The sequence below is a fragment of the Podarcis tiliguerta genome (genome assembly GCF_965153285.1).
Source record: "Podarcis tiliguerta genome assembly, chromosome: 16".
Classification (NCBI taxonomy): domain Eukaryota; kingdom Metazoa; phylum Chordata; class Lepidosauria; order Squamata; family Lacertidae; genus Podarcis; species Podarcis tiliguerta.
This window is the reverse complement of record NC_139549.1, coordinates 22,860,953-22,882,063: the sequence shown is the minus strand read 5'-3', so window position 1 is coordinate 22,882,063 and position 21,111 is coordinate 22,860,953. Positions and strand designations below refer to the sequence as shown.

The 21,111-nt window shown below is 44.0% G+C and overlaps 1 protein-coding gene across 13 annotated transcripts in view; it reads right to left on the bottom strand.

Annotated features, from left to right (window-relative positions):
• Nucleotides 1–21,111, bottom strand: part of CIT (citron rho-interacting serine/threonine kinase) — a 111,273-nt gene that overhangs the window by 52,525 nt on the left and 37,637 nt on the right. For 11 of the 13 annotated variants that reach the window (XM_083417524.1, XM_083417527.1, XM_083417528.1 and 8 more), the window contains 11 exons: nucleotides 20,280–20,399; nucleotides 19,778–19,957; nucleotides 18,625–18,678; nucleotides 15,768–15,821; nucleotides 12,851–12,991; nucleotides 11,459–11,584; nucleotides 6,888–6,983; nucleotides 5,433–5,549; nucleotides 4,171–4,280; nucleotides 2,927–3,101; nucleotides 798–995 (listed from right to left, as the gene is read on the bottom strand). In XM_083417524.1, the coding sequence (XP_083273650.1) occupies nucleotides 798–995; nucleotides 2,927–3,101; nucleotides 4,171–4,280; nucleotides 5,433–5,549; nucleotides 6,888–6,983; nucleotides 11,459–11,584; nucleotides 12,851–12,991; nucleotides 15,768–15,821; nucleotides 18,625–18,678; nucleotides 19,778–19,957; nucleotides 20,280–20,399 (1,371 nt within the window). The remainder of the gene's footprint in view (nucleotides 1–797; nucleotides 996–2,926; nucleotides 3,102–4,170; nucleotides 4,281–5,432; nucleotides 5,550–6,887; nucleotides 6,984–11,458; nucleotides 11,585–12,850; nucleotides 12,992–15,767; nucleotides 15,822–18,624; nucleotides 18,679–19,777; nucleotides 19,958–20,279; nucleotides 20,400–21,111) is intronic. The other 2 variants (XM_083417525.1, XM_083417522.1) reach the window with 1 other exon arrangement.

The following is a 21,111-nucleotide window of genomic DNA, read 5'->3' as shown; positions in this document are numbered from 1 at the left end:
CTCAACTCACATAAGGACTTTAGGTGCTCTTGGTGCACTCCAATGTTAGTCCACTGCTTGCAAACCCACTGAAAATAATAGACGTGGCTAATTTAGGTCCATTAATTTCAATGGGTCTACGCGGAGTACAAAGCTTAGCTGGTTACAATCCTCATGTTATGTTGGGTAAACTCTTCCGAAAGATCATTCACCAACGGATCATCTTTCCCTCCTCTAAAAAGGCCTAGATGTAAAAGCCTTTGTGTCTGGACTGTGTTTCAAAATGGCAGCAGAAATGGGAGTTATACTTCTTCTCAATGTCACTTAGCTGTGCTCCTGTTTCAAAGAAACAGGTAGGAGGAATGAGACTGGTGCCCCAAAGGAGGAATTTGAAGACACCATATATGGGTACTTTCACTGAACCCAAAATGACTGTCTAAATCTTGAACGTTCCAGATGACAAGTAGAAAGTAGAACAATGGCAACGTTCTAGTCCTTAAAAGGAAGTCATCATGCCTGATCAGGCATATTTCCTTTACTCTGAAGAGACAAACCCAGACAAAGAAAAACATCACATCTATGGAGGCTGATCCATATGAAAAAAAATAAGTGTAGATCTGTTAGGAGCACATTTTCAACAAACATCAGAGACATAAGATGAAGCAAAGCAAAACAGATCAAGCTAAGCCATCTGCAGGTGATCATTCTCAACCAAGGGTATATTTCAATATTACAATTTCAAGCCAGTCAAGAGCATCACTGGATCGTATGCTTCAAGGGCACAGCTCCTTACACCAGCCCAGAATTCTGGAGCTTACCGTCAGAGCTTGGATCTCCTCTTCTGCCTCAGCCGTGGTCTCCTCTAGCTCAGTTTTAGCCTCCCGGAGTTGACTTTCCAGAGCTGCGCGGGCAGCCTGCAACCCCGAAATCTGAGATTCCCTCTCCTGGAGGGTGAGCTGCAATTCTGTAAGCTGCCGCTTCAACTCCAATTTTTGTTCTTCGTGTTCAAGGCTAACCTGAAGAGTTTAAATACAGTATTGACACGTATGAACTTCAAAATGGAAGTTTGCTTAAGATCTTTCAGCAGTGTCCTTCTGCTGTTTATGTAGGACAAAAAAGTCATCTCCATGCAGAGGAACACCTGGACATAAATCTGATATCAGATAGGATAATATTCACAAAGCAGAAGGAGAACATTTTAATCTCCCTGGATACTCTGCTTCTGACCTGGCGGTTGTCATTCTCCGGAGGAATTTCAAGGGTGAAATAGCTGAATTTATTTGGGTCTGAAATGAGACAGTGGTTTCCTGTCCTGCTACAGGCCTGAACACAATCATCCTAGCACTGCTGAGTGAATTATCATGAACTACCGCTGCTATGCATGTTCAATGGGCTTATTTTGCAAACACTGAAACTCTAACTGAATTGTCACAAATTGCTTTTCTTACATGTTACCATGACAGCTCTATTTTTTGAAAAACGCATACCAAGGATCATACTACACCTCTACTGAAGTGGCCTCTGGTCCACAAAAGCTTATGCCTTGACAATCACAACCCACCACCCATGTGGCCAGATGTACACGAATTGCTCAACTGCATGCAAGGACAGGCTTTCATTTGGAAAGCTTCCTCCCCACACACACACCTTAACTGACTCTCATATCCCTTTTCAACAACACCTGCATTCCTTGCAGCTCATTCCTCCAATGAAAACCACCCTCAGAATATTTGCCTCTCTCCATACACAGATCAACATTAATTTTCACTTCTTCCTTCCTAATACTATGGGACGCCAATTTCTTAATAAATTTACATTTTTGACAGTGAGGATATAATCTAATACAGGCGGCTCCCCACTTACGCAGGTTACATTCTCCACCACACACTGTGTGCATAGATCGTGTAAAGTGGGGAGCACAGTCTAAATACCCTTTAAACGCCCTCTATGCCACTTTCTCTTCAACCCATACCAAAAATACTGTATCCAAAAATATCCACAACTAGAATTGAAACTCTGGGGCTGGCAGGAGGTTGGAGGATGCACAGGAAAGCGGCTGCTGCTGCTGCAATACCCTGCACGTCAGCTGTTAGGCGGGGAGGCTGAGCAGCGTAAACAATGTCCCACTGTGCCTCTGGTCTCTTTGGGGTTTCCTCTGCCCACAATGACGTCCTCTTTGGGCTCTGGGGAGGCCACAAGGAGTCACCGGCTCTCTCCCGCCATTTCTGGGTTTGAACCGACTTATTTATTTTCCAGCACCATGAGTATATAAATCAGAAGTGAACTGATCGCACATAAGGGGGTGCCGCCTTTAGTTGTCTAAACGTCCAGCTAAGCAGGCTGTTGAGTTTCTCTCTCTGTCATTTCTTGTTTCGGCTGCAGTTCAAAAAGCATCAGCAACACATTTTCAAAATCCAAAACTGATCTTCCATCTGCCGTAAGCATTGCCACTTCTGAATAATTAAACCTGTCAGATGTTTATGGCAACCAAGTAGGTTAACATGCAGTTTTAAGGATGTCACCCTAGAAAAAGCTTCACGTACTGTTCTGAAGGAGGCCGACATTAAAATATACAATGAGGAAAAAAGAGTCACTTGTCTAGCTAGTCTTCAGACCCAAATTACACATTTATCTACTCTGCATACCACTGAAAACTATGCCCAAACAGCCCTGTGAAAGCCATTCCAATGAGACCTAAAATAATCATGTTGAGCAGCCACCCTACTTTCTTCCATGACAAGAGGCAGTCTCATCTTGAAGTTATGAACAGACACTCCACAGTTATTATCCTGTTCAAGGGGGTTGAGAAGCTTCACCTTCATTCACCTGGAGCTACCACAGGGACAGAGAAAATCTGCCACACTGCCATTTTGCCAGTGCCAGCTAGACAATTCAGTTTCATTTATAGAAGCAGCAGCAATACCGACATTGGCAAGCAAACTTTTACCTCTCGCAATCTAGTCTCCAGCTCCAACAAGCGAGCCTTGTCATTGTGGTCCTGATGACTGATTTTCTCCAACTGTTCCTCCAGCTTACTGTTCTGGGCCTCCAATTTTCCAGCTTGAGTTTCCAGATAAAATTTCTGCTGTCTGAGCTCAGAAATCATTTCTTCTTGGGCTTTCCTGAAAAGTGGGGGGGAAGATGTACTCTAGTCCTGGCCAAAAGCCTTTTCTTACATTGGGGTGCAGAAGAAATGGCTCCCTAGGCCAGGAGTGCTGATGCATCACCAGAGTCAACCCCATCCAATCATATGAACACTTTTATTTTGAAAAGGTAATGAGAGCACGAATGTAACTTGAGTCTTCTCCCTAATCACAAAAATATCTGGCCATTTCCCCAATGAAAATTGGCTAATCCTACAACTGGGCTTTAGGACAACAAGCTAACTGAATGCCAGTTGCTGCAAACCACAGGAGAAATGGGAGGAGAGTGCTCTTGTGCCTGAGTCCTGGCTTGAGGGTTTCCCATACGCATCTGTTCAGCTACTGTGAGAACAGGATGTCGGACTAAATGGGCCATTGGTTCTTATGCTCAAAGTTAAGAGCAACCCTTAAGAGCTGCTCCCCCTTGTGACTTAATGTTGCTCACAACTACAATACTGACAACACACCTGGAAACAGTAGTATACAGTATCTGCTTTCCCCCTGCTATATAACTAAAAGCCTCAGGAGTTTGTCCTGTTGTATCCAATTCCTATCCTACTCAAGAGTAGACCCAATGAAACAAATGAGCTTGACTATGTCCTTTAATTTCAACAGGTCTCCTCTGAAGAGAATTTTAGTTGGATACAAGTCACAGCTGTTAATTCTCCTACCTAAAGCTATCATTGCGCACACAAGAAATTTGCGTAATCTCAATTTTCCTCGCTCAGAAAATGTCTCAGAGGTTCGGGAACTGAAAATGAAAATTTAAAGCAAAAATTAATCAAGTGGCATACCAAAAAATAAAAAGAGGGAAAGGTTACTGAGGCACCTCACACCAAAGGGACATTTCTGACTAGCAAGAGCTAATAGACACAGTAGCCGAACAGGAGGCAGTGGAGATTTCAGGGAGTTTCTCTTCAGCTAGAAAAATGCCCTCGAGTCATCGGTTCTTTATGAAAAGCACAGAAAAGGGCTTGTTTCACTAGCAGTTACAGGCACTCCAAACTTCCCCAGGGGGCTGTGAGCCAAAGGACAGCTTCATGCTTACATGTTCCTCTGCGTAAATAGGCTGCTATTTGCTGCAAGCTTATTAGCTTCAGACAGTTCCACTATTCTCTGTTCCAGAGACCTAATCTTTGAATCCATGGCATTGAGCATCTGAAAGAAAGATACCTACAGTTAATATGACTTAAGGGTGGCTTTCAAACTATGTTCGGAAGAGCCCAGGGGTTCCTTGGAGGCTTAAGCAAGGATTCCTTACATAATAAGTTTAGTGGTGCCTGACAAGCTCACTTACCATTACAGAACTTCCTTTGCCATGCAAAACTGGGACACATTCTTAATTTGGAGAAGGGCTCAGAAGCTACTCATCACTTCATGTTAGTTGTGTGCGCACCCTACAGCACTCCCCAGAAACTTCTGCTATATACAGGCATTCCACGGCACATATGCACAGGGATCCTGCAGACAAGCTGATGTCATGGGGGATTTGAAAAATGCTGTGTGTGCTTCTTTCAGAACAAAGCAATTCTCTCCAGATATGAATATATAGCATGGTCTCTTGCTGAAACAGATCAAATTATTCAAGCTGGGGAATGCAGTCACAGTTAACTGTTATATGGAGCATGTCCGGTTTAGCAAAGCCAAGTGGGGATTCCCATACAGAGGCACCATCAATAATCTGCTCATATTTATTTGGATATTTGCGGACATATTTCAAGGGATCCCAATTTAGCACAAACAAGCCCTTTGGCTAAGGACCACACAGAAGATGTTTAAAATGCAGTTCTCTCAAACTGCTCTTAGGAAGCTCTTCAATGGCCCAATTCTAGGAGTTGCTGCTCTAGAAATAAGCATTTAGGCATTGACTGCATCTCAAGCAAAACTGATCTAGGACACCACACTGCAATATAAGGGTGTCTTTCAACACAAGCTCTTGTGCAGCACAGGTTAAGGTAGAGACGAGCAAGGCAGTAATATGACAAGGTTTATATAATTATGAAAGGCATGGAGAGAGTTGAGAGGGATATGTTTTTCTCTCACACTGCCACCCTAGTGACACTGACTGACAGAGGCCCAGTTCATGGAAAACAAATTCTGGCTTAATAAGCCAAGATACACACAAGCTCCATTCACCCATCAAGTGAATGGGGAGACAAGCCAGGAAGCTGCAAGTTAACCATAGCTTCCCATTACATGCAAACCAAGAACTGTGGTTCACAGCTTCCAAACAAGCCAGGATTTGAAAGCCAACCACAACTGCATATCCCGGCTTGTTTGTGTTTGTAAGTAAACCGGAGCTTCACATACTGCCTTCTGTTCTGCAAGAATTTTGCATTTTTCATGGGCTTCTTCCTCGTGTTTTCTCAACAAGCTCTCGAGCGCATCCTTGTCTGCAAGATCTTTTTTCATCTGATGGTCAAGCACCTAAAAGAAAAAGAAATACATGCTTACTTTCTTCCTTCGTGCCTATTGCCAGTCATCAAGGGGACGGTTCCAGAATTAAGGCTGGCACAAGACATTTTGGTGCATGAATCTTTTCCTATGGCAAACATTAGGAATATAAGGGAGCTGACCTATGCCAAGTCTAACCACTGGTCCATCTAGCACAGGGCTGTCTATATTACACTGACTGGCAGTAGTTCTCTAGGATTTGGGGCAGGAGTCTTATGCAAAGCACTATGCCCTTCCTCCTTTCTCGCTTCAAAGAAAAGGGCCGTAGCATGGAGGCAGAGCACAAACCTTGTGTACGAAAAGCTCCCAAGTTCAGTCCTCGCCATTGCCAGTTAAAGGAACTGAAGTAGCAGGATCAGTAATGACAACTGCCTAAATCCCTGGATACTCGTTGTTAGCCAAAGTAGACAGCTACTTGACCAGGCGGGCCAGTGGCCTAATGCAGATTAAAGCAGCTTCTTCTGCTCACATATGTTATGTTAAATGAAACATTCTTCCCTTAATGAACATCCAGTAATTTGGGAAAGGCAGGAGAAACTAATGATGTCAGAGATAACTCAAGTGGAAAGTGGTCACTTTCAGCTCTGGGAATTATCCTGAAGGTATCTCGGTTAATTGGCACATTATTAGAAGTTAGGATATAATCTATGGTGCTAGAAAAACCTCTGGGGGAGATAAAAGTAAAATAACCCTCTTGATCCCCTTGACTGTGCCCATTGCAGAACAAAAGGTTATGTTCACAAAGATATTTCCCAGCACGGTTAGAGGTGGTGTCCAGTGCTGCCCCCTGACAGATTTCAGGTTCGTCCTCCAAGTTTAGTCCAGATAATATTGTATTTTGTGGGGAAACAATGCAGATCCGGGCATTGAAGTCGCCTCCCAAGACAAGGCGAGGGTTGGGTGACAAAGAGTCTATACTTTCGAGTAGTTGGGCCCTTAATGAACATGGGACACTACTGGGAACTAATAAATGTGAAGTAGGAGACAGATTTGACCTACTGGAGCTGACTTGGGAGAACTGAAGCTGCTCAAAATTCCCACCAGCAATTTGTGCTCCATGGACCTGAACTGACTTCACAAATAAGCAATACTTTATTAAATAGCATTGCACAACTACTTCTGACACCTGCAAAGCAACCATCTCCGACCACAAGGCACCACCAGCACGACAGAACAAGTGAACTAAGCATGTTTACCCGCAGGAGCGAGGGAGAAGGAAGCTGGAAATTTTAAAAGCACAACTACTTGGGGTTTTGTGCAGAGGGCCATGCATCTTTTAAGCACGCCTGAAGATAAAAAAGGTATCTTTACTTTGATCCTCTCTTCATACATCTGCTCTTTCTGTTTCAGATGCAACTCCAGGTGCTGCGCGGAAAGCTGGGCCTCCCGATGCTTCTCCTCTAATTCCTGGAAACAAAGGTTTAAACGTATCAAAGATTAAGGAAGAGGGGGAATGGCACCGCAAACACACTCATGAAATGCACACCACAAACTACGCATTTCTTGCTCCGGGGGCGACAATTACAGGTCAGGCCTCATCAGATAAATGCCCCATTTGGATGGCTCTTTCCAGATGCTGCAGCAACAACACACACTGTCACACAAGTACACATTTTTAAAGAGACTTGGGCTACAATTATTTTGCTCGGGCACAGGTCAAAACTGATTTCACTCACTCTCTTGATTCAACAGCCTGCACACACAAAAGAAGAGTTGAAACAGCTTTCAAGGCCCTTGGCAAGTGATGCCATCAAGAAGTCACTGAATGGTTCGAAACATTACTGAATCCACTTGCATTCATGAGAGGCAAATGCCTGAAATGCATATTCATGAAAGTATATAAATAGTATGCAGCTGTTTAAATATGTTCTTGAGAAGCCAGCCACTTTAATGATTGTTTTGCAGTATTTCTAATGGCTTTTATGGTTTTCTATTGCTGTATGTCAACCTGAAATTTTATGCGAGGGTGGTATTTAAATACTTTTATAAATAACTCAACAATCTAAGTGAGATATTTGAATCTAAGGCCTGGAATGTAATGCCCTTATTTCAATAAATAAATCCAGAGCATCTCCTTCTAGGCCACAGAGTGCAGCTTCATATTTAACTTACAATCAGTATTATAGTGTGTATCTGTGTGCTTCTGGGTGTGTCTGGATCCTTCCCGAGTCAAGGAGTAGCCACTTAAAAGCCAATATAAGCTCAGAGGCAAAGATAAATAATTTTAAAGGATTGTTCTTCACCCGTTACCATAGCCACTGACAGCATCCACCTACACTTCCAAAAAACCTCAGACAAAATGTATACTTGGCAATTCTCTCGCTTGTCTAGCTTTAGTCTTTTTCAGAACAGATCCCACTTTGAGCGGGATCTTTTCTTAGTCAAGAGAAATGGTATGGTGCCCATTTTTCCAATAATTTAGGAATTTACTTCCTCACCGTTTCCTTCAAAGGGATCCCCAGTTCCCAGGTCTTGAGTTTGCTCAGGAGGAGATAGGAAGATACCCTGATATGGGACAGCTCATCTAGAGGCATGTGAGAATATATTGAAAGGGAATCCCACCTTTTTTAAAAAAAAGTGTGTCTAAAGCTGCTTGCAAACGAGACACATTTCTTTGCCAGTTTGGATAGATCCCCAAAACCACAGCTTGCACTATAAGCGTGGCGGCTTTAAAATGGAACTTCCGTTTTCTCGACTGCTGTCATCAACAACCGCTATGGCCCATCTACTATATGCACCAGCTTGCAAGGATGTTGTCAGCATCAACTAGAGAGAATGAGGATAATTTCCTATGCTACAAAGGCAGTGCTGAGGCTGATCCATCTGGCTGATCCAGTGGTTCATTAAGCAAGAGGGGTCTTTCATTTCTCTGATGTGTCCTTTTCTAACGCCATCATTCATCTGTTGTGCCCTTCTTAATGTCGCCAATGCCTCATCCTTCAAGGGCCACTTCAGATGTGACCCATTTCCTCTTTGAAAAGCACCTCTTTGTAGGCAGAAGCATAGACACTTTGCATGGATATTACCATGCCTATTTTGCAGCATGCAACATCCCTGAATGCTCCATGTATTATGATCTAATACATAAGAGGCTTCACATTTCAGTCCAGAATAGGTAAACAAAATCCAGGAAACTGATTGGCTGATTTCCCCAGGGAGACTTGCCCCCCGCCCACACACACACCTTTTTTAGTTCTAGCTAATGCAATGAGAGGTTAAAAGGTGCAGCTTTTGTCTCAATCTGGTGCGTTGGGACTTAACTGAATTCTGTTCTGAGCTGTCCAGCCTGGAATATCACTGAATCACATGGGTCGAGAAGCAGCCTGCAACCCCACACTAATGAGACAAGGACATGAAACTGCAGTACCCTCCCCTCTGGAAAGGTTTAAGCAGTTCAGACACCTACTGCTGAACCTTTAATTACAAGAAGGTATAGATAACGTTCTTGTTGTTGTTGTTTCTTCATTTGACTGCCTACTTAGAAGCAGCTACCTCTTTTATAAATAAAGATGTTCTGGATTTATTTCAGACTTTTCAAACTGTCTTATTGCAAAAGGCTTTATTTATAAGCCTAAGCAGGTTTCATACTATTGAGAGCTAGAATAATCTGAGGTCTGAAGAGAAACGTAGAGGGTGCACAAATTCCTCAAGCTTAGCCCTCCCTCACCCTGAATTTTCTCAAACTAACATCATCATCATCAGGTTTTGTTTTTGCAGCAGCCTTTGGAGGATGATGGCAGTGATCTGCTGAAATAGCTTCTCTACAATTAAGCAGGGTTTTTCAAAATAAATAATGTTCTGTTCCCTTCCCACCCCTCTCCCCAGGGAGGCCCGCCTGGCACTAATCTTGCCATCGTTTCAGTGCCAAGCAAATATGTTTTTGTTTTCCTGGGCATTTGGGCCTCACAAATGATACACTATCTCATTCAATCTGTTTTTAAATCTGTTTATGTGGTTTTATCATTGTATTTTTTGCTTGGTTGTAAATTGTTTTGGGGTGCTTGTGTGATTGGGATTAGTAAAGCCCTGCTACAGAAGCTAAGAGCGTGTGTAGGCGTTCATATACCTTGGGGGCCCTCACAGGGGGGAAAAGACAGTATAACTGTTTCTATAAACAAACAAAAATGAGCAGGCATATATGCATGTGCCTGAGTGCAGACAAGCATACAACCACAATGTATATATGGATGCACGCATAAGCAAACGGAGGATTATGTGCACACACAGATGCATGTCTAAGGATACGAACAGATGAGAGTGCAGAATACGCACCTACACACACACACACACATACACACACACAGTTTTTGGACAGGAAGACTGACGCAAAACAAATGAATCTGAAACTGCTGAAATGTCCCTAAGTTGATCCTGCAGCAACAGCTGCAAGTCCCTCTGCCTGGCTCCCCGGTGAACAAAATTCATAAATAACAATGATGAGCATCATAAACAAAAAGTGAAACTCATGTACAGCAAAGAAGGAAATCCTTTCTCTCCCATGCACTGAAAAGCATCCAACCATTTATATTTGGGGAGGAAAGAGTTACGATGACTCATTCGGTTCTTCAACAGGGAAGATGCAGCAGACATTGCAACACAGGAGAGGTTGCCAAGACTTCCCAAGCTGGGCTCTGCAGATTTTATTGTCACACAACTCAAAACACAGGATGGGTACGGAGTTTCCGAAACATGTTTTATTTGAGTTCTAGAGCTTCTGTCGAAGCAACTGGAAATTGTAAGTCTCTCTGACGTGGCAAGCAGGCGTTTTGAAATAACGTTGCAGAAAGGGTTCCCATCAAATTCCACTTGTAATGGAATGTGAGAGCACTACCATTTGAGCGGGCAGGGATATCACTGGAACCTATATTACTTCTGACCAGCTCTGCCTAGTTCCCTCAATGTCGCCACATCAAAGGCCAGCAGAGCACGAATAAGATAAACCTATGTGCACTTCACTTAGCTGTGCCACAGCCATCTCGCATGGGTGCAATTTGCCTGGTTGCACTGCAGCATGGGCACTATAGTGTACTGCAGATTACCTGTGACAGGATGGAGATGATTTCGGCCTATGTCTTGGGGACAGCCCAGGCACAGTCTCCAGGTCAGGGCTCACTTGGTTGCATGTTCCTCCATACAATAAGGTTCCTTTCACAAGGCCTCTCTGTGTTGCTATTCAGCAGCTGACATTCAGAGGCACATCTTGAGACATGTACTTGGGTTTAAAGTGGGATTATAAGCATCTAAAACCAGATTTGCAGGGAAGGAGGACACTGGCACAACCTTGTCCCTAACATGTTAGTTTCCTATGTGGAGCAATTCCATTATTTTTGAACTAAAGAACATTCCATCATGTGAACCACGGTGTGAAGTGGTACATCCCATACATAGATAGATCTCATTGAGAACTAGGCACTAGTGAATCAAGGCTAAGAGAATCTGGGCCCCATATAATCCTAATAATGTCAGTCTGACTATGTGTCAGCCCAGAAGAGACAGAGAACAGGAAGACAGCCTCTGGGCCCTGCCTTGTTACAAAAAGCAGCTATAGGTTAATTGAGAAAAAAATATCCAAGGCCTTCTACCAGCCTCCATGTGTCTTCAGCTTGTTGTCAGCCACTGAGAAGCCAGATGGACTCTTCTTTCTGCCACAGCAGCACAGTCGTGATACATCTGCACAAAAGAACTCCTACACTAAATGTTCAGCCCAGGAATCTGCATGAAATCCCTTCATTGGGTTTCACCTGGCTCCGGCTACGCATTTTAACATCTAGAAAAAAACTTTTCAAAATGTTAACACTTCCCACTGCATCTTATGGAGCCAGAAACTGTGCCCACTATCCCGCTCCAGTCTCCCAGTTTACCATTTTACAATCACTACCCACCAAAATTTTATCCGCCATCTGCTGGATCTGCTGAGATTTCGTCTGGATATCTTCCTTCAGTCGGTTCTCTCTGCGTTCAACCGTTTCCAATCGCTTCACTTGGTTCTCCAGAGAATGGCGCCTTTCCTGTCCGACATTCAGGAAAGCAGAATTGAGGCTAAAGGAGCCCTGGGTGTTCACACAGCAAGTAGCAGTCACAGTAGAACCATTTCAGTACCACTCCCTAAATTACATACCCACCCCCCACTTAAAGATTAATTTAAAAAGCAAATCCAGCAAAAAAAAAAAAAAAAACTTTAGAGAAAAAACAGTACTTGAACACAGAAACAAGGATAAATATTGTTACCTTTACAAATAAAAAATTATTTGTAAAAAGTAATAATAAAAAAGGGATAAATATTGTTTGCTTTAAAAACAAAAAAACAATTCTTTCATTTGACAGAACATAGTCCAGTTCAGATATAAAAATAAAGGGTGGTTTATGGCAGGTGTGGGGGACATGTTGCTGAACTAGCAAAGGTAAATGGACCCCTGACCATAAGGTCCAGCCGTGACCGACTCTGGGGTTGCGGCACTCATCTCGCTTTATTGGCCGAGGGAGCCAGCGTACAGCTTCTGGGTCATGTGGCCAGCATGACTAAGCCGCTTCTGGCGAACCAGAGCAGCACACGGAAATGCCGTTTACCTTCCCGCCAGAGTGGTACCTATTTATCTACTTGCACTTTGATGTGCTTTCGAACTGCTAGGTTGGCAGGAGCAGGGACCGAGCAACGGGAGCTCACCCCGTCGTCGGGATTCGAACAGCCGACCTTCTGATCAGCAAGTCCTAGGCCCTGTGGTTTAACCCACAGCGCCACCCGTGTCCCTGTTGCTGAACTACAACTCCCATAATCCCTGATCATTGACCATGCTTACTAAAACAAAAGAAGAGCCTGCTGGATCAGGCCATTAGTCCATCTGGTACAGCATCCTGTTCTCACAATAGCCAACCGGATGCCTATGGGACACCCACAAGCAGGACCACAGAACTCCCCATCCCTCATTTCCAGCAACTGGCCTTCAGAAGCATTATTGCCTCCAACTGGGCAGGTAAAGCATAACCATTGTGGCAGTAGTTCTGCAGGGTCAGTGGTTCCTCACCCCTCATCTATGGTTACAAGCACAAGCCAATGTAAGTCTCAGACTCACACAGAAGTGGGGTTTAATAAACCTTCCATTCCTGGTTTAGTCTAAACAGCAGCTTCCCATTTCAACCAGACTCAAGAAGCCTGACCTGTACAACCCACAGGGAGTTAAATAAGCCAGGATATCAAACCAAGGATGGGATTTGGTATGCCTGAAGTGGACTTTCTGGTTACTCCAACATCTTAAAAGTTAAAAGCTTTTGCCAACCTCTGCTTCGAGCAATTTCTTTTTCATGCCTTCGTTAGAGTCTTCCCGGTTTTGCAACTTCTCCAGTTCTTTCTCGGCTCTTTCTTTCGCTTGGCGTATGTTCTGAAGGAGTTCAGTGGCCTCCGAGCTGGCTTTCATTGCCTTGAAGAATAGGCAGAATAATGCTAAAAATTTTAACGTGTGTAAGATTGCAAGCGCCAATATTCAGCATTCCAGTAACAACTTAATGAAGCAGGTAATCAGTGACGGAATTTGATACTATGTTTTGTGTGTGTGTGAAATAAGCATTCAAAGCATTGCTCTCTGCATAACTCTCAAACTCTGAACACTGTACTAGAATATTACTGACAGATGCTTAGAAAGTTGAGGTAATTTTAATCTGTTTTAGTATTTTAACTTTCACATGTTTTAAAGTAGGGTTGTAATTTTTTTATTGATCTTACTGTTATATCTTTTGTAAACCACTTTGAGGTTTTTACAGTCAAGCAATGTCTAAATTTTATGATATATATATATATATATATATATATCCACACAAGTTTCCAGAAATTGAACTAGACTTCTTGACCCAAGTAGTAGTACACACATTTAGGTTAGAAGCTTAAGAAAACCTTAATGGGAGCATTAATATAATTGCATGGCAGATGAGCAGACTTTCCAATTTACTCAGTGTTCACCTGTTATGCTTGCTGCAATTTATGGCAATTGCCTTTGCATTAATTTGCCTGGGAGAGGGAGGCACCAATGGGAAAGTGGCATGGAGAAGAGAAGGCAACTGACTGCTAGGCTCTGACGTAGGTTGGTGGAGCGGCTAGCTTGGGGAAGGCCCTAGCTAAACAAAACACATCTTAAGCAAAGCATGACAAGGCTTCTTAAACCTCCACTGAATGACTGCAGTGCAAAGTGCTTCTACGCCTAATACCAGAACTCACAGCCAAGCCTTCCACGGGGCAATACCCACCTTCAAATAAGATTGCAGCGTTTCTGCTCAACCTGAAGCAGCCAGCAACACACCCCTGCAAAAGTGCAATACTGCACATCTACTTAATTACTCATTAGTGTGACAGGTGCTGTTGCTCCTCCTGCCTGATAATGAAGCTCATGTAATCCAACACAAATCTTTGTGAATATGCTGGTCAGCTTGCCTACAGTAAATGAACGACTAACCAGGAAGTAATTAAATCTGAAGTACTACAACTAAGAGCATCCCTTTTGCAGAACTGGAAAAATATAGCTGTAAAATAGCAGACACATATATGTTTTGACATTCTGATATTGTATCTTTTCATCTTTGCACAGCTGGGAAAATATCCCAACGCCCAAAATTACTCTGGGCAACAAAAGTTAGGCTGAAATTTTACTGTCCGTTTGACAACTGGAAGCGCATGTGGCCAATCCGTGGCCCATATTTAACTCTTGCGGGTACGCAATGTAGCTCCAAAGCCACAGCTACTGATTTCAGTGCACCTGCCCTCTTGTGGTCTAACTAATCTAGAAAGCTACATTTTCTGTTTCCAGGCCCAGAGTGCTCCTGGTATGCTGTATGGTCAGACAGCATCACAGCTTGGTGTTCTGTGTTCAGATTTTGAGGAAGGCATGACCGAAGTGAGAGCAGAGTTGCAATGGGGGAGTCAAAGCCCAATCCAACCTCCCCTGTGTGTCCTTGCCATGCTCCCCCCATATGCACAAGTGAGAATGAGCTGCGGCTCTGCTCCAGCCACACCCACTACCACACTATGCCATGCCTTATCTTTCAACATGTACACAGCACTTTGAAATATTGGGTGCTCTACAGGTGATAAACAGCAACATCTCTAACTCATGAAGCAGGTTAGGAAATGAGCGGCTTGTCTCAGGCAAGAACAGCCAGGACTCCTTAACCTAAGTCTCTATACATATCCACTGTGTAATGGCAGTTCCTTCCTCTGCAAAAAGCCTAATGCAAAGGGGAAACACTCAGCAGAGAGGTAGGCTTATGTTGGTGGCAAAAGTGTCCATGCATCTTTCAACCACATGTGTACAATTGCATTATGAAGTTTGAGGCAAGGTTTGCTGTTCAGCTGTAAATCGGCGTATTATTTGCATGGGATTACAGGAGTTCTAAAAAGGAGATGGGGAACTTTTTTCCTTTTTTAAAAAAAAACCTTTTAAAAAGTATATGGAGAAAATAGAAGGTAATTCTATTTGCTTTGTGTGCCTTTGTTTCCATGGGAAGTGACTCTCTCTGTGTGCCCCCGACAGCTTTCCACCAGCCCAATGTAGACCTCATCCTGAAAAAGGTCCACCCCCCTACATGAAACACACTTTACAAGAGAAATTAAGTTCAGTTTTAGTATCTCATTAGTGCTGAACGTGTCTCAGATTGCTCAAGGGCTGCTCTAAAAGGCTTCACACTTTGTATGCAAAGTTCCAGAACAGATGCAACATCGTCCACAAATTATGATTTGGCACCCACCCCATTCATGAAAAGTAGATCCAAATTAAGCAGTCGCAATCTGTTGCTGCTTCAGGGTTCATTCTATTTTTATAATGTGGCCCCCAGTACTGAAAAAGCTCACACCTGGTGCAGAGCGCCTGATCCGGCTTTCCAAAGTTAAATCTCTACCAAACATTCCAATTCTGGCTCAGCTTCGGTTTTAAAAATAAACATAGGATGACATGTTGTGAAGAGGAGAAAGCACTGAGATCATCACGATTTTGGATCCCAATCCCCCACCCTTCTTCTCCCTTTCCTACCCAAAGCACAATGACTAATTCTGTTTTTGAACACGAGACACCACTCCTCCCCTCCTCTGCATTACGGCTTGCTGGTAAGTCGAAGGAGGAGATGTATAAACTGCACAAGAAGCGACTCACAACTTTTAACTCACACGCAAAAGCAATCAATTCTCTTAACACGCACCTATCCAAACCTTACCTTTGTCAGCTTCTCCTGTAGCTCCTGGATTTTGACCTGCTGTTCTGCATTCACCTACAAGGAAGAGAGAGGCGTGGAAATACTAGGTAGTGTTGAATCACTTCAATCCAATGACTGCAGTCCCCCCGCACTCTCACATGACGCTTTCTTAAAGCAGGTCCTCTTGACTAAGGCATCCTCCTCCTGGGTGCTGTTGAATTACAGCTCCTATCAATCCCAGCCAACATAGCCAATGGTCAGGGATGATGGGGGCAGAACTTCAGCAATATCTGGAGAGTACCGTGTCAGCTACCCCAGTTGTCCAATGAAATATGGAGAATGAAAAGGGACACAGTTTGATTCTCGTTGGCTAGCAAAATATTTCTGGGAATGGTGCAAAGTTTCTCTTTGTAAGGTGGAAAGCCATTTGGGAATATGGAGCATTTATTACTTTTCTGACAATAAGCCATGTTTGGAAAGAAACACCTAGAAGGACCAGAGGTCTAAGGAAAATAGGATTTGGCTGGTTCCTTATCTACCAACAACACTGGCCACTTGTTCTCCTGCTGCCCCTGGGCCCAATCCTCACTTCAACCAAGGAAAGGAAATGACAGCCAAGTGAGCTGGCAGAGATGGCTGCCGCTCTTTCTCACTCCCATTGCTTGATCTACTTTGCTCTCCCTTCTTGACCAGATGAAGAGAATAGGAGGCAAATGTGAAAAGGAATAGCAGTAGAGCCACCCAGATGCCAGCTCTGCGCCTAGCAAGATGCCAGGGATTGGCAAGACACTGATGAGTGTGCACCGGGGGAAGAGGGGTTGAAGTCTGACTCGGGAGAGAGGGCAGTGAGTTGTGGGGAACTATTGCTGCCAGGAGGAAAGAGTCGGAGGCTGGGAAGGCTTCAGAGCTGGAGGGTGGAGCACAGGATGGGTCAGAAGAAAAGGAGGAAGAGGCAAGCCAGGCAAGTGAAGAGCCAGGAGCTTCTCCACCCATTGTTTCCTAGAACCAGAAGGGGATTGAAGAGGGGTGAGCAGAGGAAGCTTCCACACAGGCATAGACTTTGGCTACCTGCGCGCAGTCCATCAGGGGGAGGTATATAAACTGGTAGAGGGAGAGTGGCCCCCCTGTCGCTGCAACTGCTCCATTGAGTGATGACCTGGGAATAGCTGCCTAGACACTAGTCCTATGCGTGGGCATTCATATCCATAGAAATGAGTATGTGTCAGCTTTGATAATAAGCAGTTAACTATCTGCTGTGTGCACTCCTTTGGCTGGGGAGCGCCTTTGGCACAAACCTATGTCTCCTTGGCACTGCAGACCACAGTACTCCAGTACTAAAGGTAAAGGTACCCCTGACCATTAGGTCCAGTTGCGGACGACTCTGGCGTTGCAGCGCTCATCTCGCTCTATAGGCCGAGGGAGCCGGCGTTTGTCCGCAGATAGCTTCCGGGTCATGTGGCCAGAAGCTGCTTCTGGCGAACCAGAGCAGCGCACAGAAACGCCATTTACCTTCCCGCCAGAGCGGTACCTATTTATCTACTTGCACTTTGACGTGCTTTCGAACTGCTAGGTTGGCAGGAACAGGGTTTAGACCACAGCGCCACCCGTGTCCCTAGGACTCCAGTACTACCGGCACCTTATTTCTGGCATTCAATTCACAGTTCAGCTTTCTTCTTGGACGCTCCTTTCTTCATCTCCCTGTCCGTTTTCTCTGGCCTCAGGGTTTCAGTCTACTGCCCCAGCTTTACCACCCCAGCTTTCAGCCAGCTACCCTATCAATTCAGAAGCAGCACTCTTGCCTCCATCCCTTCCTGCTAACACACTGGCATACAGGGGTTTCACCCTATAGCACCTCATTTTCTCAACTCCAAATCTCTGTTTCATATGCCTACCCTTCCTTAAGGTTCCTGGGTGATACCCATCTAAACAGCTCCACTAGCATCATGAGTTTCAGCTGTGCAATGGAACGACCCTGCCCCCTTTTCTCCTTGTGTGCCCCTAAACTTGTTCCAGGAGCTCCCCCAACCCCCCAGAGCAGATTTATGGGGTAGGCAAAGGGAAGAAAGGGCACGGAAGTCACCTAAAACTCATTGTATTAGAAGAGCTGTTTAGATGGATAGCTCTCCATTTCTCAGTAAATTGTCAAATATAATTTGCTTCTCTCATCCACCCACTCTGCCTCTGGGTTCTCCTACCCACTAAGTATCCCTAACTTGGAGATTTCTTTCTCTTGAACTTTCCAGTCTTCTGCCCTGACTTGCCCACACAGCTTGTGCCCGGCTCTAAGCCAGCTGCTATAAGTTCATTTCAACTCACAAACGTTGAAATGCCACAAAGAGTACAAGACGGGCAAGTGATCTTAAGCAGCTAGAGTTTTCACGAAGACATCACTACAGGGCATCAACACAGCGCGGAGGGTTAAGATGTTTCATCACCCACACTGCTTACCACAAAATCCCCATGCATTAAGAATACAGTGGTACCTCGGTTTAAGTACTTAATTCGTTCCGGAGGTCCGTTCTTAACCTGAAACTGTTCTTAACCTGAAGCACCACTTTAGCTAATGGGGCCTCCTGCTGCTTCTGTGCCACCGGAGCACGATTTCTGTTCTCATCCTGAAGCAAAGTTCTTAACCCGAGGTATTATTTCTGGGTTAGCGGAGTCTGTAACCTGAAGCATCTGTAAGCGGAAGTGTATGTAACCCAAGGTACCACTGTATACATTTTCTTACATATATACATCTCCCATGTGCCGGGGACGGGGACACACCACTTATTGATCAGGCCTACTTCAAAATCAAACCACAAAATCACTAAATGAAAAGCCCATTGAATTCATACTGGGGTTCTATCAGTACAAAACACCCAGAGGAACATACCTTCTCCAGTTTGGAATACAGCTCTCCGACTTCCGTTTTCCCTTGATCTTTAACCTTTAAAAGCAAAGATGAAAGAAAGATGAACCACCCAGCCGCAGGATTCAGATCAGACACCGCAGTATGAACAGCAGTTCCTCAGTTTCAAAGCTGTCTCAATCTATTCTTTCTTCAAACGAACATTAAAAAAGTGCAGCTCTAAATGGGTCATGTTTTTTTTTAAAAAAAATATTACTGGTATTTAAAATGAACAAATGGGGTCAAAATAAAAGTGCTGCGGTTCCAAACTGCCAATGAATCATGTCTGTAGATTCATTATTAAATTATGCTAAGAGGAAGGGGGTAAATTGATAAAGAGTGGTGAGAATGGACTCTTTCCTTTTGGAGAACAGGAATTCTGGAATAGATGCATCTATTCCAATTAATTTGCACAAAACTTTCCCCCCATGAACCCTTGATAGGCAAGCAAGAAAAACTGTTTGGTAACAGAGAAAAAATGTAGATTATTAATGACTATCAGATTTCTTGGGTATTTTTTTTTAACCATTGCTGCCCCATATCATGCTATTTTTCTACTCAGTAACAAAATGACAAGTCTGAATTTCTACCAAAGCCATGCTTTTTTATTTGCAACCATATGAAGAGGCTGCTGGATCAGGCCAGTGGTCCATCTAGTCCAGCATCCTGTTCTCACAGTGGCCAACCAAATGCCTGTGGGAAGCCCACAAGCAGGATTCAAGCACAGGACCATTCTGCCCTCCTGCAGTTTCCAGCAACTGGTACCTCTAGTTACAAACTTAATTTGTTCCGGAGGTCCGTTCTTAACCTGAAACTGTTCTCAACTAGAGGCGTGCTTTCGCTAATAGGGCCGCTTGCTGCCGCTGCGCCGCCAGAACACGATTTCCGTTCTCATCCTGGGGCAAAGTTCTCAACTCGAGGTAACTCTTCCAGGTTAGCGGAGTTTGTAACCTGAAGCGTTTGTAACTCGAGGTACCACTGTATGTGGAAGCATTGCTGCCTCCACCTTTGGAAGCAGAGCAGAGCAATCATGGCATGCAAACGAAACCTAATGAAGTCGAATCTATTCTCAATACATTGGTGTGAGGAGCAAGACTGCCAAAATTAACCCCAAAAAACAGAATTATAGCTCCCTGACCTTAGCTACCTTCTGGAGCCTGTTGTGACATTCTGTGGCTTTACGTTTGAACTCTTCAGCAGCCAATCGGGACTCTCTCAATTCCGATTCATAAAGATCACTCCGTCTGCGAGCTGAAATGAGGTCTTCTTCTAACTGATTCATCATTAGCCTCATCTCTTCTACCTGAGCCTGATACTCCTGTGGGAGGAAGTGGGGTGTCACACACTTCAGAAAGAACAAAGGAAAAAACGGCAAACAGGCAGTTGTGTAAGGAAAAACACAGAGGGAGGAAGCACACACAACCACACAGAGTGAAACACATTTTTGCTGAACACAAAAGTTATGCCCCCTTTCATTTGAAAAAGATGTGTATATATGGAAAGCCACATATGAGAGAGAAAAGAGTTTTTAAACTCCACCAACACCCTGGATCTATTCCTAGTGTGAGGACTGGCTAGCACAAGCCAAAGCCAAAGCTATCACCAGCCACTACATTCCTCTGAGAAGTAGCTACACACACCTGTTCTTTGATTTCCTGAAGCTTCCGGCTCTGTTCCCTGATATCGTGAAGGAGCTGCAGTGCCTTGTCATCCTCCTGAGACACTTCCATCCGAGCCTGCTCCAGACTTCGCTTTAAGCTCTGCAAAAGCGCAACGTTTAATACACAGCCACTTTGCATGCAGCTGTACCAAGGAAAATGTTATCAGTTATGGAGAAAAAAACGACACCAACAGGACAGCAAAACCCAAAGCTTGCATCTTAGCTTCTGTTCAGCTCCAGTCTCCTGCCTCGACAGCAACAAAAGAACACGTCCACTTGAATGAAATATGGTATGCTGTTTTTAAAAAAACACCATTTTGGAGTGCAATTTAAAGACCTACATGAGCAAGGAGGACACCGGCAACTATCCCTGTTAAAGTACAGAATGGAGAAAGGATCTGCTATTGAGCTGTGGCCTATTTATGAACACAAGGTTCAATCTCTTGACACCTCCAGTTAGACCAAGAATTCCTTGGAAAGTCAAAGTATTGGCAGTTTCAGATATGCTAATACTACAAAAAGAAAAGGATCAATGTAAGAAGATTCGTTGCACAGACTTCCCTACCAGTGTCAAATAAATGCTTCTGAATCATGACTACCTTGCTTCAGATATGGTTAAGGAAATAGTCCAAAGTATGTAAACTCCAACAAGCACCATATCCGCTGCTACCTTCTGAATGGAAGACTCAGGCTAAATTTCCTTTGCCTTCTCTGCCACGCTGTCAACTTATCAGGTCATTAATGAATTAAAACCATGTAACAGGCTTACAGTGCTTTGCCATTTAACCACCCCTATTTAATTAAGACAGCTG